Source organism: Phyllobates terribilis, unplaced genomic scaffold (assembly GCF_046119375.1).
Source record: "Phyllobates terribilis strain yellow unplaced genomic scaffold, ASM4611937v1 Scaffold_2__4_contigs__length_985480577, whole genome shotgun sequence".
Taxonomy (NCBI): Eukaryota; Metazoa; Chordata; class Amphibia; order Anura; family Dendrobatidae; genus Phyllobates; species Phyllobates terribilis.
In genome coordinates this window covers 116,899,057-116,913,558 of record NW_027362762.1, presented here as the reverse complement: position 1 = coordinate 116,913,558, position 14,502 = coordinate 116,899,057, and the positions used below count along the sequence as shown (strand labels likewise).

General features: G+C 44.1%; 1 protein-coding gene across 6 annotated transcripts in view; it reads right to left on the bottom strand.

Annotated features, from left to right (window-relative positions):
- Positions 1–14,502, bottom strand: part of NBEA (neurobeachin) — a 786,732-nt gene that overhangs the window by 150,104 nt on the left and 622,126 nt on the right. For all 6 annotated transcript variants that reach the window (XM_073662535.1, XM_073662540.1, XM_073662538.1 and 3 more), the window contains one exon: positions 14,375–14,490. In XM_073662535.1, coding sequence (XP_073518636.1) covers positions 14,375–14,490 — 116 coding nt within the window. The remainder of the gene's footprint in view (positions 1–14,374; positions 14,491–14,502) is intronic.

Genomic DNA, 14,502 nt, shown 5'->3' with positions numbered 1-14,502 from the left:
CCACTTGCGCATCCCTTTGAGGTTACGGGCGCGAGCGGGCAGAGGGACTACGCTGGAGTGCGAAACAGACACGGCCAGGCCGTTCCTGCCCGTGCGACCTCCGTGTCGCCGGGTTTGTGCCAGAGCCGCGGTGGACCCTGACGGCCAGCCCCCCTCTCCCAATACTGGTGCCTGTCTGCTGGTGGGTCGAGTCCCCCCCGCGGTGGAGGCAGGTCTAAGCTCTGTAATTTAAATTGGCTCTGTAATTTGAATGAGTACACTTTAAATCCTTTTACAAGGATCTATTGGAGGGCAAGTCTGGTGCCAGCAGCCGAGGTAATTCCAGCTCCAGTAGCATCCACTAAAGCTGCTGCAGTTAAAAAGATTTTATAAGGATCGAGCTTGGCGGACCGCCACAAGGCGTGCTACCGCCAGTCCCAGCCCCTTTGCCTTGGGGCGCCTCCCCGATGCTCTTGACTGAGTGTCCCGGGGGCCCGAAGCGTTTCCTTTGAAAAAATTAAGTGTCCAAAGCACAGGTGGTGTAGCTTGCTTAACAGCTGGGCTACTCCGCTGACTAGCAGACAATGCTACTAGGCCAAAAGTATTGCCTGGGCTAGATGCAGTTAAAAATTTGTAATTAGATCTACAGACGGTGTAGCTTGCTTAACAGCTGGGCTACTCTGCTGACTAGCAGACACTGCTACTAGGCCCAAACTATTGCCTGGGTTAGATGCAGTTAAAAATTTGTAATTAGATCTACAGGCGGTGTAGCTTTCTTAACAGCTGAGCTACTCCGCTGACTAGCAGACACTGCTACTAGGCCCAAAGTATTGCCTGGGCTAGATGCAGTTAAAAATTGTTATTAGATACAAAGGCGGTGTAGCTTGCTTCAGATGGGCTACTCCGCTGACGAAGATACACTGCTACAAGCCCAAAATGATTGGCTGGGTTAGATGCAGTAAAAAATTGTTATTAGATACACAGGCAGTGTAGTTTGCTTCACAGCTGGGCTACTACGCTGACTAGCAGACACTGAAGCTTTGGAGCAGACCTCTGATTCCCAGGCTATAGTATGAGTAAACAGCTCTGCAGACTCAACCATCTGTGTTACCCCAAGCCATAGTGTATGTAGTTTCCTTATGAACGTGAGTCTGTCTACATTCTCAGTGGACAGCCGCATGCGCTTATCTGTCAGCACACCACCAGCAGCGCTGAACAAACGTTCAGAAAGAACGCTGGCTGCGGGGCACGACAAGATCTCCAAGGCGTGAGTGGTGAGCTCAGGCCATTTTTCCAAATTGGAAGCCCAAAATGAGCAAGGGTCCAGTGACACAGTCATGGCTTCGATGTTCACTTGGAGATACTCCTGTACCATCCTCTCTAGGCGTTGACTATGTGTCAGACTTCTTATCTCCTGCGGCCTTGCAAAGGATGGTCTAAAAAAATTGGTGAAACGATTCCACAAAATTGCTGTTACCAGCAGATACGGTGTTACTGTTACGGTTTGAGTGATGAAGACTCGACAGTCCCACGGTTGGCAAGTTAGAACTGTGAGATTCACTACGTGCACCACTGGTTTTTGTGGAAAAGCAGATGTAAGATTCTGTAACAGCCTCTGCTGATACTCCTGCATGCGTGAATCCCTTTCTATGGCAGGAATTATTTCGTTAAATTTACTTTTGTACCGGGGATCTAAGAGTGTGGCAACCCACTAGTCGGGATTACTTCGAATTCTGACAATCCGAGCGTCATGTTGCAGGTAGTGCAGCAAGAAGGCACTCATGTGTCTTGCGCATCCAGGAGGACCAAGTCCTTGTGTTGGTGGCGAGGTAAGAATCATGCATCCTTCCTCTGCCCTCTCTCCCCAACCTCGCACAACAGAAATGTGATCAAGGTCTCCCTCATCCGATGAGTCTTTCATGCCCATCGCCAGTTCGTCCTCCACTTCTTCCTCGGCTCCTGCAACTTCCTCAACAGTTTGGCTGCTACCATGCGCCCTCGTTAATCCTTCTCCCCCACCCTCCCATGCCTGCCGCCTTGGTGCTGCCGACCGTCTGGACCTTGGAGATGTTATCCCTTCCGCATACGACTCCTCCTATACTTCCTCCCCCTCCTCTTGTCCCACCACCTGACTCCGAATACTGTTTAAAATGTGCTCCAGCATGTAAATGACCGGAATAGTCATGCTGATAATGGCATCATCAGCACTAAACATCTTCGTCGCCATTTCAAAACTGTGCAGAAGGGTGCATAGGTCCCTGATCTGAGACCACTCCTGCAGTGCGATTTGCCCCACCTCTGGATCTCGTTGGCCCAGGCTATACGTCATAACGTATTGCACCAGGGCTCGTCGGTGCTGCCACAGTCGCTACAACATGTGCAGAGTTGAATTCCATCGTGTCGGCACATCGCATTTCAGCCGGTGAACTGGCAGGCCCAACGACTTCTGTAGAGATGTAAGTCGTTGAGCTGCGGAATGCGAAAGGCGGAAGTGAGCACACAGTGACCGTGCCCTCTGCAGAAGGCCATCTAGTCCGGGATAGTGGGCTAAAAATTGCTGGACAACCAGGTTCAACACGTGAGCCATACAAGGCACGTGTGTGACATTGCCCCGGCGAAGGGCCGCACCCAGGTTTGCAGCATTGTCGCACACGGCCTTCCCTGGCTGCAGGTTCAGTGTAGACAACCATTCATGAAACTCGGTCTCCAGAGCGGACCACAACTCCTCAGCTGTGTGACTCACATTTCCCAGACATTTCAAAGTAAACACCACCTGATGCCATTGAGCCCTGCTGCCAGCATAGTAAGGAGGTGTGCAGGATTCCTTATGCGCAGTTAGAATGCGGGTGGCATTACCAGACAGGCTTTGGGTGCAGGTGGAGGACCGAGAGGAGGTTGAGGAGGCAGAAGCAGTGGAGGAACTTCTAGATAAAGAGGATTGACGCACAACTCGTGGGGACGGCAAGACTTGGACAGCAGCCCCTTGTCCTGCTGTCACCATAGTTACCCAGTGCCCAGCCAGCGACATATAACGCCCCTGTCCATGCCTACTGGTCCAAGTGTCTGTGGTGAAATGCACCCTGTCACACACAGAGTTTCTCAAGGAAGCGGTTTTGTGCGACATGCTGGTGTAGCGCAGGCACAGCTTTCTTTGAGAAGTAGTGGCGACTGGGCATCTGGTACTGGGGCACTGCGATGGACATAAGGTCTCGAAAATCCTCTGTGTCCACCAGGCGGAAGGGCAGCATTTCTGTAGCCAACAGCTTGCAGATGGTGAAATTCAACCTCTTAGCTTTGTCATGGCTAGGAGGAAATGGTCTTTTACGTGTCCACATCTGAGGGACCAAGGGCTGGCTGTTGTGCTTAGACGGGGTTGAGTAGGGTGTCCCCGGCAAACTGCCGGTCTGTGAGGAAGAAGCAGGTGGGCATGTAATGTTGCCTTGATCCAAAGGTGGTGCTCTCGATATCGGAAAGCGCTCAACACCAGCAGGTGTTTCCACTTCCAAATGAACTTACGACCTGCCAATCACACTGGCTGTTGCGGGTAAAGAGGTGGCAGGTCTGCGTCCAAAAACATGTGTGACTGCTGTCCTCCCCGTCACAGAGGATGAAGAGGCCACGGATGCACAAGATGGGGCACAAGGTGGTTGGCCCGGCCCGCTAGGCCGCATTGTAGCACAGTGAGCTTCCCACTGCAACTTATGCTTTATATCCATGTGACGGTTCATGCATGAAGTACATGGATTTTTTGGCCTCTAATTAGCTTTTGGTGACAATTGTTACAGATAACATGAGTTGGGTCATCTTTTGTGATCTCAAAAAATGCCCAGGCTATGCAAGACTTAGCACCCATGCGACCTGAAGAGCCACCACGACTTGTGGTCAGAGGCAGAGTTGTGGTTGAGGATGCAGTTGTTGACGTGCTTCCAGTACTCCGTCTCTGTCCAGGAAGGCACAACCTAACCTCGTCGTCACTAGCATCCTCCTCCACCTCCTCTGCTGACCTCATCGACTGGCTGACTGTGGGTTGACAGTAAGTGGGATCTCCAACCTCGTCATCATCACCCTGTGTGTTCTCACACCCGTCGTCCTCAGAGCCAACCTCTTCCTGCCCTGACCGAAAAGTCAAGTTGTCGCTCCAATCAGGTATTTGAGTCTCATCATCGTCTTCCTCATTGTCTCCACCAACAGGAGTTACAGTTTGGGAACGAGGGTCTACATTATGCTCAGAACCTTCTTCATCTGGGCCTGGATCAGACTCAAACTTTCTGGGCATCAGTGCAGATCATTTCCTCATCTGGATTCACAGAAGCTCTGGAGCAGACCTCTGATTCCCAGGCTATAGTATGAGTAAACAGCTCTGCAGACTCAACCATCTGTGTTACCCCATACTCAGTCAGGCAGCTGGAGACTTGGGAGCCGTGAGGAAGCAAGTGCGATTGGGGTGACACCTCTGAGGACTGGAGTATTTGTGATGTTGAAGTTGAGGTGGAGGAGAGCCCACTTGAAGGAGCACTTGATATCCGTTGACGCACCTGCTGTTTTTGTGCCTCATCTGGAATTTGTAGCGATGGGCGTGTCCGTAAGAAAGGGATCATATCACATTGTCCACGAGAAGAAGGAGACATCTTAGTTTTGCTGGAAGATGGTCTTTCTTCTGCAGATGTCACTGTTGCTTTACCACCTACCCCACGGACACAACCTTTTTTTTCCTTTCCAACATGCCTATTTCCCTTTCCACCAGCAGCAGGCCTTTTGCCACTCATTTTGATGGTTAACTAATTGGCAACTCTGTAGTTGTTTGCACAAAAAATAATGGATGGAAACCGAGCAGAGCTGAGTGGCCAAACTGGGGTACTAGCCCAAAAGGATTGGCTGGGTTAGATGCAGTAAAACAATTTTATTAGATACACAGGCGGTATAGCTTCCTTTACAGGTGGGCTACTCCGCTGACTACCAGACACTGCTACTAGGCCCAAAAAGATTTCCTGGGTTAGATGCAGTAAAAAATTTGAATTAGATACACAGGCAGTGTAGCTTCCTTCACAGGTGGGCTACTCCGCTGACTACGAGACACTGCTACTAGGCCCAAAAGGATTTACTGGGTTAGATGCAGTAAAAAATTGTTATTAGATACACAGGTGGTGTAGCTTGCTTAAGATGGGCTACTCCACTGACTACCAGACACTGCTACTAGGCCCAAAAGGATTTCCTGGGTTAGAGGCAGTAAAAAATTAGAACTAGATACCCAGGCGGTTTAGCTTCCTTCACAGGTGGGCTACTCCGCTGACTACCGGACACTGCTACTAGGCCCAAAAAGATTTCCTGGGTTAGATGCAGTAAAAAATTAGAATTAGATACACAGGCGGTGTAGCTTCCTTCAAAGGTGGGCTACTCCTCTGACTACCAGACACTGCTACTAGGCCCAAAAAGATTTCCTGGGTTAGATGCAGTAAAAAATTAGCATTAGATACACAGGCGGTGTAGCTTCCTTCACAGGTGGGCTACTCCGCTGACTACCACACACTGCTACTAGGCCCCAAAAAATTTCCTGGGTTAGATGCAGTAAAAAATTAGAATTAGATACACAGGCGGTGTAGCTTCCTTCACAGGTGGGCTACTCCGCTGACTACCAGACACTGCTACTATGCCCAAAAGGATTTACTGGGTTAGATGCAGTAAAAAATTGTTATTAGATACACAGGTGGTGTAGCTTGCTTCAGATGGGCTACTCCAATGACTACCAGACACTGCTACTTTACCCAAAAGGATTTCCTGTGTTAGATGCAGTAAAATATTAGAATTAGATACACAGGCGGTGTAGCTTGCAACACAGATGAGCTACTCCGCTGACTACCAGACACTGCTACAGGCCCAAAAGGATTGGCTGAGCTACATTTCGCCAAATGCTGTGAAAAACACTTACACAGCACTGGCACACACCTGCCTGGCAAAAAGTGCTATGAACTGCTGTAACCTAGCTCTCAAAAGGGCTGCAATTAGAACTAGTCCCTACTCCCTAAACCTATCTCTCTATGTAACTGTAAATTCGCTCGCAATTCACACAGTTATACTGTATAGCGCCCACAGCAGCAGCGGTGCCGTCTAACACTCAGCTGCAGCAGTGAGAAAATGGTGGCAACGGGGAAAATGGCTGGGTCTTATAGGGCAAGGAAATGTGACATACACAGCCAATGACACATGCCCTTGCTTGTGTGAAAAAAAAGCACTTCACGGCGTGTGTGCGCTGCTGATAGGTTGACAGACTGCACCGCCCCACTGTAAATGCGGGAAAGAAAAAAAAAATGGAGATCGGCATTATTTCTGCAGAGATCCATCCCTTGCCCCTCCCCCCACCCACTCTACACTGAAACTGTCTATTAACATTGATTAACAATATTACTGTGAAAAAATCCAGTTACGCTTTTGGTGCACGAACAGTTATCGAACATAACCTCGAACAGCCGAATTTTTTGCAAATTGTTCAAGTTCATCTAACGACTCGAACACCGCCCAAAACACCTCGAATTTGAGATTGGCTTACAGTTCTAGTCGAACACCGCTCATCTCTAGTCAAAAGTAAAAGAAAAGTCAAAGATGCGATATGATTTTTACAGGATGAAAATGGTAAAGTGGTAAAAAATGATGCTGAGAAGACCGAACTTTTAAATACCTATTTCACTGTTGTGTTCTCTAAGAAAGTAAATGTAAGATCAACTGATCTTCACTGTCCTATTGAAGGAATAGAAGAATCCACACTGCCTATAAAAAAAGAGATAGTGAGGGAATACTTAGCTAACATAAATGAATTCAAGTCTCCAGGTCCAGATTGATTACATCCTAGGGTACTGGAGGAGATCGCAGAATAAATTATTGAACCACTCTCCATAATCTTTGAAAATTATTAGAGAACAGGAGAAGTCCCAGAAGACTGGAGAAGAGCGAATGTTGCCCCTATATTCAAAAAGGGGAAGAAGGTGGACCCAGAGAACTATAGGCCGTGAGCCTTACTTCTATACCAGGAAAGATCTTAGAACAAATAATTAAACAACATGTATGCAAGTACCTTTATGAGAATTAAGTGATTAACCAGAGCCAGCATGAGTTTGTAACTGAAGTCATGTCAGACCAACTTAATTTCCTTCTATGACAGAATCACTGACTGGGTGGATAAGGGAAATACAGTAGATATAGTGTATCTTGACTTCAGCAAAGCATTTGACAAAGTATCTCATATCATCCTTATTGAAAAAATGACCAACTATGGCAACTGTTAGGTGGATTCATAACTGGCTTAGTGATCTGACCCAAAGAGTGGTCATAAATGGTTGCACATCCAGTTGGAAGAATGTCTGAAGTGGGGTACCATAAGGCTCTGTCCTGGACCCTGTGTTGTTCAACATCTTTATCAATGATTCAGATGAAGGAATTGAAGGTAAACTGATTAAATTTGCTGATGACACAAAGCTAGGTGAGATAGCTAATACTAGAGAAGAGAGAGAGAGGATTCAAAAATATCTAAACAAACTGGAACTGTGGGCAGCAACTTACAGAATGTTTTTTAACAGGGTGAAATGCAAAGTCCTACATCTGGACAAGAAAAATGAAAAAAGCATATACAGAATGGGAGGAATAGGGCTGAGCGACAGCACATGTGAGAAAGACTTGGGTATACTAATAGATCACAGACTAAACATGAGTCAACAGTGTGATGCGGCAGCCAAAAAGGCAAACACAATTCTGGGTTGCATTAACAGAAGCACACAGTCTAGATCATGTGAAGTAATTATTCCCCTCTACTCCTCCTTGATCAGACCTCATCTGGAATATTGTGTCCAGTTCTAGGCACCACATCTTAAAAAAACATGAAGAAACTGGAGCAAGTTCAGAGAAAAGCGACCAAAATGTTGACCGGTCTGCAAACAATGTCCTATGAGGAACGGTTAAAGGATTTGGGAATCTTTAGCTTGCAAAAGAGAAGACTGAGAGGAGACTTAATAGCGGTCTACAAATATCTCAAGGGCTGTCACACTGTAGAGGGATCAGCTTTATTCTCATTTGCACAAAGAAAGACTAGAAGCAATGGGATGAAACTGAATAGGAGAAGATACAAATTAGATATTAGAAAAAGCTTTTTGACAGTGAGGGTGATTAACGAGTGGAACAGGCTCTTTCAACGTCTTTCATGTGGATTCCGCCTGCAACCTGCCTGAAGAAGCACTTAAAAAACTCCAAAGAGACTGAACACAAGCACAGCAATGTCAAAAAGACTTGCTGTGCATATATTTTGTCTTTTGAGCTTCAGACTTGGAAAGCAGTGAAGCGTTTAAGAAGTAGAGACCTGACCATTCTTCACATGGCTTCAGCTTAGAAGCTACCACTATCTTATTAATGAAATGAAAAAAAAAAAATCCGGCAGCAAAGCTGCTGCAAAAATTGTTCAGAAGGCGTCAAAGATGACGCTTCAGAAAAAACACTGCTGACATTTTCCTGAAGTGTCTTCTGCCTCAAAATTGGCTACGGTGTTGTCTAAACGATGCTGAGTTCACAAACCCCAAGGGTATGTGAAGACATTAAAAGGGTTGTCCATTTTTATCACAATAGTCTGCAGTCACTCCATGCGACTGCAGACTTATGAATCATCATATTGTGCGTAATGCGTGCGGTGAGGATCCTCCCTTGTCGGCAGTGATACCAAGCGGTCATGTAACAGCACGTATGCGTTATACATACTCCCGGCCAGATTACGACTAGACGCACACTGCAGTCACAAAGTGACTGCAAACTTTCGTGATGAACCTGGACAACCCATTTAATCCTTTAAGTATTTGCTGTAGACATTTCTGTACCAAAAACTTGTCTCTTGGCAGGAAAAGCACTGCATAAAAAATGTGTATTTTTGTCACTTTTTTAATGCATCTTTTTCCCCATTTATTAGTATGGATGAAAAAGGCTGCAAAAATGATAAAAGAATTGACATTGCAGATTTGAAACTGCTTCAAATCTGGAAGGAAAAAATAAGCAGCTTGTCCATGAGATTGCAGAACTCTCATTTACATTGCTGGGACAGTAAAATGCTGTATGCCTCTCAACCTGTGCCCAACTATCCATTTACAAGGGGCAAGACCTTTGAAACAAGTATCTGTAGATGGGGGTCTCTTACTTGTGAAAAAGATTCTGGATTGGCTAAATATTTATTATGATCCCAGGCTTGTTACAGAATGACATTGACATATAGGGTGGTTAATTCCAGTATGTGGCAATAGATAACTAGCATTCTCCCACTTAAAGGAAAGCTAATTTGCAGACCAGCTGTAGTTATATTATAAACAAATGTAAAAAAATATGAACACAGTTTTCTACTGCATACAGATTATTCATTAATATTCTTTAAGATAGATATTTTCAGAATTTAGTGCTCTCTTGGGTCATAACAGACCCCATTACTGTCCCTAAATTTAAAATCGATATTTTCAGTATTTAGTGCTCTCTTGGGCCTTAACACACACCATTACTGTGCCTAAAATTAAGATAGATATTTTCAGTATTCAATGCTCTCTTGGACCATAACAGACCCCATTACGATGCCTAAAAGACGAGGGAGTCTGTTGGGTCTTCTGTTATTTTTTTTTAAAGCCAGAAATAGCTTAGTGAATTGGTTTCACCAGTGTCACTTTCGATCCACTGGAACAAAGTTGTCAAAACATGGCCTTGGTTAAAAAAAACAAAAAAACAACAACACTATCTGTCTATAAGTGCTCATTCAGATGTTTATAAATTTTTCTCCTTCGCAAAAAACTGAATGCGTTTCATAAAGTTTTTCATCAGTATTTTGTCAGTGTATCAGTTTTTATCAGCAGAGTTTTATCAGGTCTTCTCATACGCAAAAATAAAAATGGAGATTTCTCAAGCTTCTCGTAACAGTCAGTGAAAAACAGCACACAAATGGTATCCAAGTACTGTTCAATTTTTTCATGGACCCATAGATTTGCATTGACGAGTCTGATCCATGATAAAAATTAGAAGTGTTCATGTTCTTGTACGGACCACCCGGTCTGGAAACCATCCCCATAGACTATTATAGGTACTATAATAGGTACGAGCTCTATCTGTGAAAAACCCCAATAGAACTAGTAAATGAAAACCCGACATTTGAATGAGCCCTAACAGTTTAGACCATTTGTACCAGGTAACAATGTCCCATCTCACCTTCAATACACATGCAAATTTAGAAAAATTAATATTTCCCTTGACATGGTAGAGCTGCCCAAGCACCATTCTAGAGAGATCCTCAAGGGTTAATTCAGACAAAGGATACCAATATGAGCATCAAAACAAAAAAAAACTATTTTTTTTCTTAATTAAAATGTTTAATTTAGTGGTTGAGTTTTAAAAAGGTGAAATAGCTCGGGGAGAGCTGACAAAAAAATTACAGCTGCAATTCCTTGGTGATAATGTTAATGACAGCAAAATATTGTTTAATTAGATGATTCCAGCATCTGGATTAACACTCTGCTAGCGATGTTCCTATGCTTGTCTGCGTTTTCACACTTTATAGACATTTTGTCATCTCTAGGTCATTAGGAAAGAATTTTTAATGATTTTTTTTTTAGAAGACGGCAGTTCGAGTTACATCTAATTACATGACAATAATAAGCCCAACACAGACTGCAGCTAAATATACACATAATTAGTTAGCAAAAGCTTGCACATAACAAAGTACAAAAAAATGCAGAAAATTGCTGTGGAGGGGAGGGGGCAATCATCTACACTCACAATATAATTAATAATTCAAGGTCACAGCTATATTGTGCAGTCAGGACACGACCGCAGCATTAACCAATAATTTACACCTGCTGCTGTGTGCTTTAAAGGAGTTTTCTACTTTACAAAATCATGGCCTGATCCAGCAACGGCTCTCCGCCACTGCTCCAGTGGTGACCTCAAGACCGTAACTAAGTGCTGCAGCCAATCACTGAGCTCAGCAACTCGTGCTATTTACATGAGCAAGGCTACTGAGCTCAGCGATCGGCTGCAGCGGTGATGTGCACTAAAAAGCAGGTTAAAAACACAAAACACTGTCAATCCAAATCAAGTATCACAAAAAAAAAAAGTATTCAATGTCTGTCGCTGGTAATTGAGGTGTAGGGTATAGGGAGCACTGGCAGCGCTGTGCCACCTCATACAGTTTGAGTGTGCAGTGAATTATTCAGCAGTAGCATGAGACAGTCATAGCATGAGACAGTTGTAGCATGAGACAGCCTTGTGGATAGGCTCTGTTACCCGATCACTGTGCAGGGAGGAGTAGGAAGTGAGCTGTGACAATCACCTATTGTGGTCAACATAGTTACATATAGTTACATAGGTTGAATAAAGACCTAGGTCCATCAAAATCAACCTTCCTCCCGAATTGTACATTTTGTCTAAATTAACTGTAACCCACAATGTTATGTGTATCGAGGAAATCCAGCCCTTGTATAAAAGCTGTTATAGTGTCGGCCATTACTACCTCTTGTGGTCGGTGTTCCACAGCCCGACTGCTCTGACTGTAAAGAACCCTTTCCTGTATAGTTCCGGAATCGCCTTTCTTCCACCTGTAATAAGTGCCCCCTGGTCCTTAGTATGGTCTTTGGAAGGAATAAGTCATGTGCTCGTCCTTTGTACTGACCCCAAATATATTTATACATGTAAATGAGATCCCCTCTGAGGCGTCTTTTTTTCTGAGCTAAACAAGCTCAACTTTGTTTTCAACCTCTCTTCATATGAGAGGCCTCCATCCCTTGTAATAATCTAGTTGCCGCCTTTGAGCTGACTCTAACTTCTGAATATCCTTTTCAAAATGTGGAGCCCAAAACTGGATCCCATATTCCAGATGTGGCCTCACCAGTGACTTATAAAGGGGAAAACAATACGCTGGGATCACGGGATTTTCTCTCTCCTTTTATACAGTACAGACCAAAAGTTTGGACACACCTTCTCATTTAAAGATTTTTCTGTATTTTCATGACTATGAAAATTGTACATTCACACTGAAGGCATCAAAACTATGAATTAACACATGTAGAATTATATACTTAGCAAAAAAGTGTGAAACAACTGAAAATATGTCTTATATTCTAGCTTCTTCAAAGTAGCCACCTTTTGCTTTGATGACTGCTTTGCACACTCTTGGCATTCTCTTGATGAGCTTCAAGAGGTAGTCACTGGAAATGGTCTTCCAACAATCTTGAAGGAGTTCTCAGAGATGCTTAGCACTTGTTGGCACTTTTGCCTTCACTCTGCGTTCCGGCTCACCACAAACCATCTCGATTGGGTTCAGGTCTGGTGACTGTGGAGGCCAGGTTATCTGGCGTAGCACCCCATCACTCTCCTTCTTGGTGAAAGAGCCCTTACACAGCCTGGAGGTGTTTTGGGGTCATTGTCCTGTTGAAAAATAAATAATGGTCCAACTAGACGCAAACCGGATGGAATAGCATGCCGCTGCAAGATGCTGTGGTAGCCATGCTGGTTCAGTATGCCTTCAATTTTGAATAAATCCCCAACAGTGTCACCAGCAAACCACCCCCACACCATCACACCTCCTCCTCCATGCTTCACGGTTGAAACCAGGCATGTAGAGTCCATCCGTTCACCTTTTCTGGGTCGCACAAAGACACGGTAGTTGGAACCAAAGATCTCAAATTTGGACTCATAAGACCAACGCACAGATTTCCACTGGTCTAATGTCCATTCCTTGTGTTCTTTAGCCCAAACAAGTCTCTTCTGATTGTTGCCTGTCCTTAGCAGTGGTTTCCTAGCAGCTATTTTACCATGAAGGCCTGCTGCACAAAGTCTCCTCTTAACAGTTGTTGAAGAGATGTATCTGCTGCTAGAACTCTGTGTGGCATTAACCTGGTCTCTAATCTGAGCTGCTGTTAACCTACGATTTCTGAGACTGGTGACTCGGATAAACTTTTCCTCAGTAGCAGAGGTGACTCTTGGTCTTCCTTTCCTGGGGCGGTCCTCATGTGAGCCAGTTTCTTTGTAGCGCTAGATGGTTTTTGCAAGTGCATGGCCACTCGTTTTTCTTTACTTAGAATTTGTATTATGGCAATAAAAAAGCATCTAACAGTCTATTCAGTAGGACTATCAGCTGTGTATCCACCTGACTTCTGCACAACACAACTGATGGTCCCAACCCCATTTATAAGGCAAGAAATCCCACTTATTAAACCTGACAGGGCACACCTGTGAAGTGAAAACCATTTCCGGTGACTACCTCTTGAAGCTCATCAAGAGAATGCCAAGAGTGTGCAAAGCAGTCATCAAAGCAAAAGGTGGCTACTTTGAAGAACCTAGAATATAAGACATATTTTCAGTTGTTTCACACTTTTTTGTTAAGTATATAATTCCACATGTGTTAATTCATAGTTTTGATGCCTTCAGTGTGAATGTACAATTTTCAAAGTCATGAAAATACATAAAAATCTTTAAATGAGAAGGTGTGTCCAAACTTTTGGTCTGTACTGTATATACTCCTGAAATTTGAGAGTTTCTTGCTATGCACTTGCACTTTCTGATGTTTGGTATAGACAATCTCATAAGACCTACTAAAGTACAATCTTGTTTATTTATTTACACTTGTTTTTTATCATCCCTTATTTATTGCATTACTTATGAGTGGTCATATACCATCTTCCATGTTGTGTGCCCCTTTTTTTCCCTTTGCATGTCTATTGCTGACAGTACTTATTGTCTAATAAAATAAAACTTTTTAATTATTTGGACCATATCTCGGTTTCTTTGCTTCGTGTTGTTGTTCAAAAAAATAAACATGTAGAGAATTATAATGTAACAAAGAACTGTTTAATAACACAATGATACAAAAGAGATTTAGGAAAGGATGGCGTCTGCGGATTGTCTATTATAACTGATGAGAAGAGCGGGATCCACAGAATAATGTCTGTGAAGTGTGAGATTAGAGGTAAGTAGACAGAACATGGTTACCTAATCATGCCACACCATAGGTGACATCTGTACTAGGCATGCTGTTGTTAGTCTTGTGTCTGCGCTGCTGTTGTTGAAAATGACTGAATAGTAAAATTACATTCCCCCCCATTATTATTTCCAGACAGTTCCTGGCAATGGTTTGTTGCCTCTAATAAAGCTTCAGACAAAGCTGTCAGCTCGGGGAAATGGCAAGAGAGTTCGGCACTGCCTCCATACCAATCAATGCATCTACAGCGTCGCTGATAGGTTGTGCGTTCCCTTATCAAATTTAATGTGAGTGCTTCTGAGTCTATCATAGGGCTGCAGCTGAGTCCCGGAGGGATAAATGCATTCGATCAAGTCACGCTGCTCAAGATTTTGACAAACATAAACATATTAGAAAGGATTGTAGAGCCAGAAGCCTTACCTGCTATGGTATTAAGAAACATCAAGTATTCAAAGTTAGAAATCTCTCGTCGCTGCCAACGTTGAGTCATGTTGGAGGATTTAAAGAGCTGCCTGGGAGTGGCCAGGGATATTCTCCTGTAAATGGGA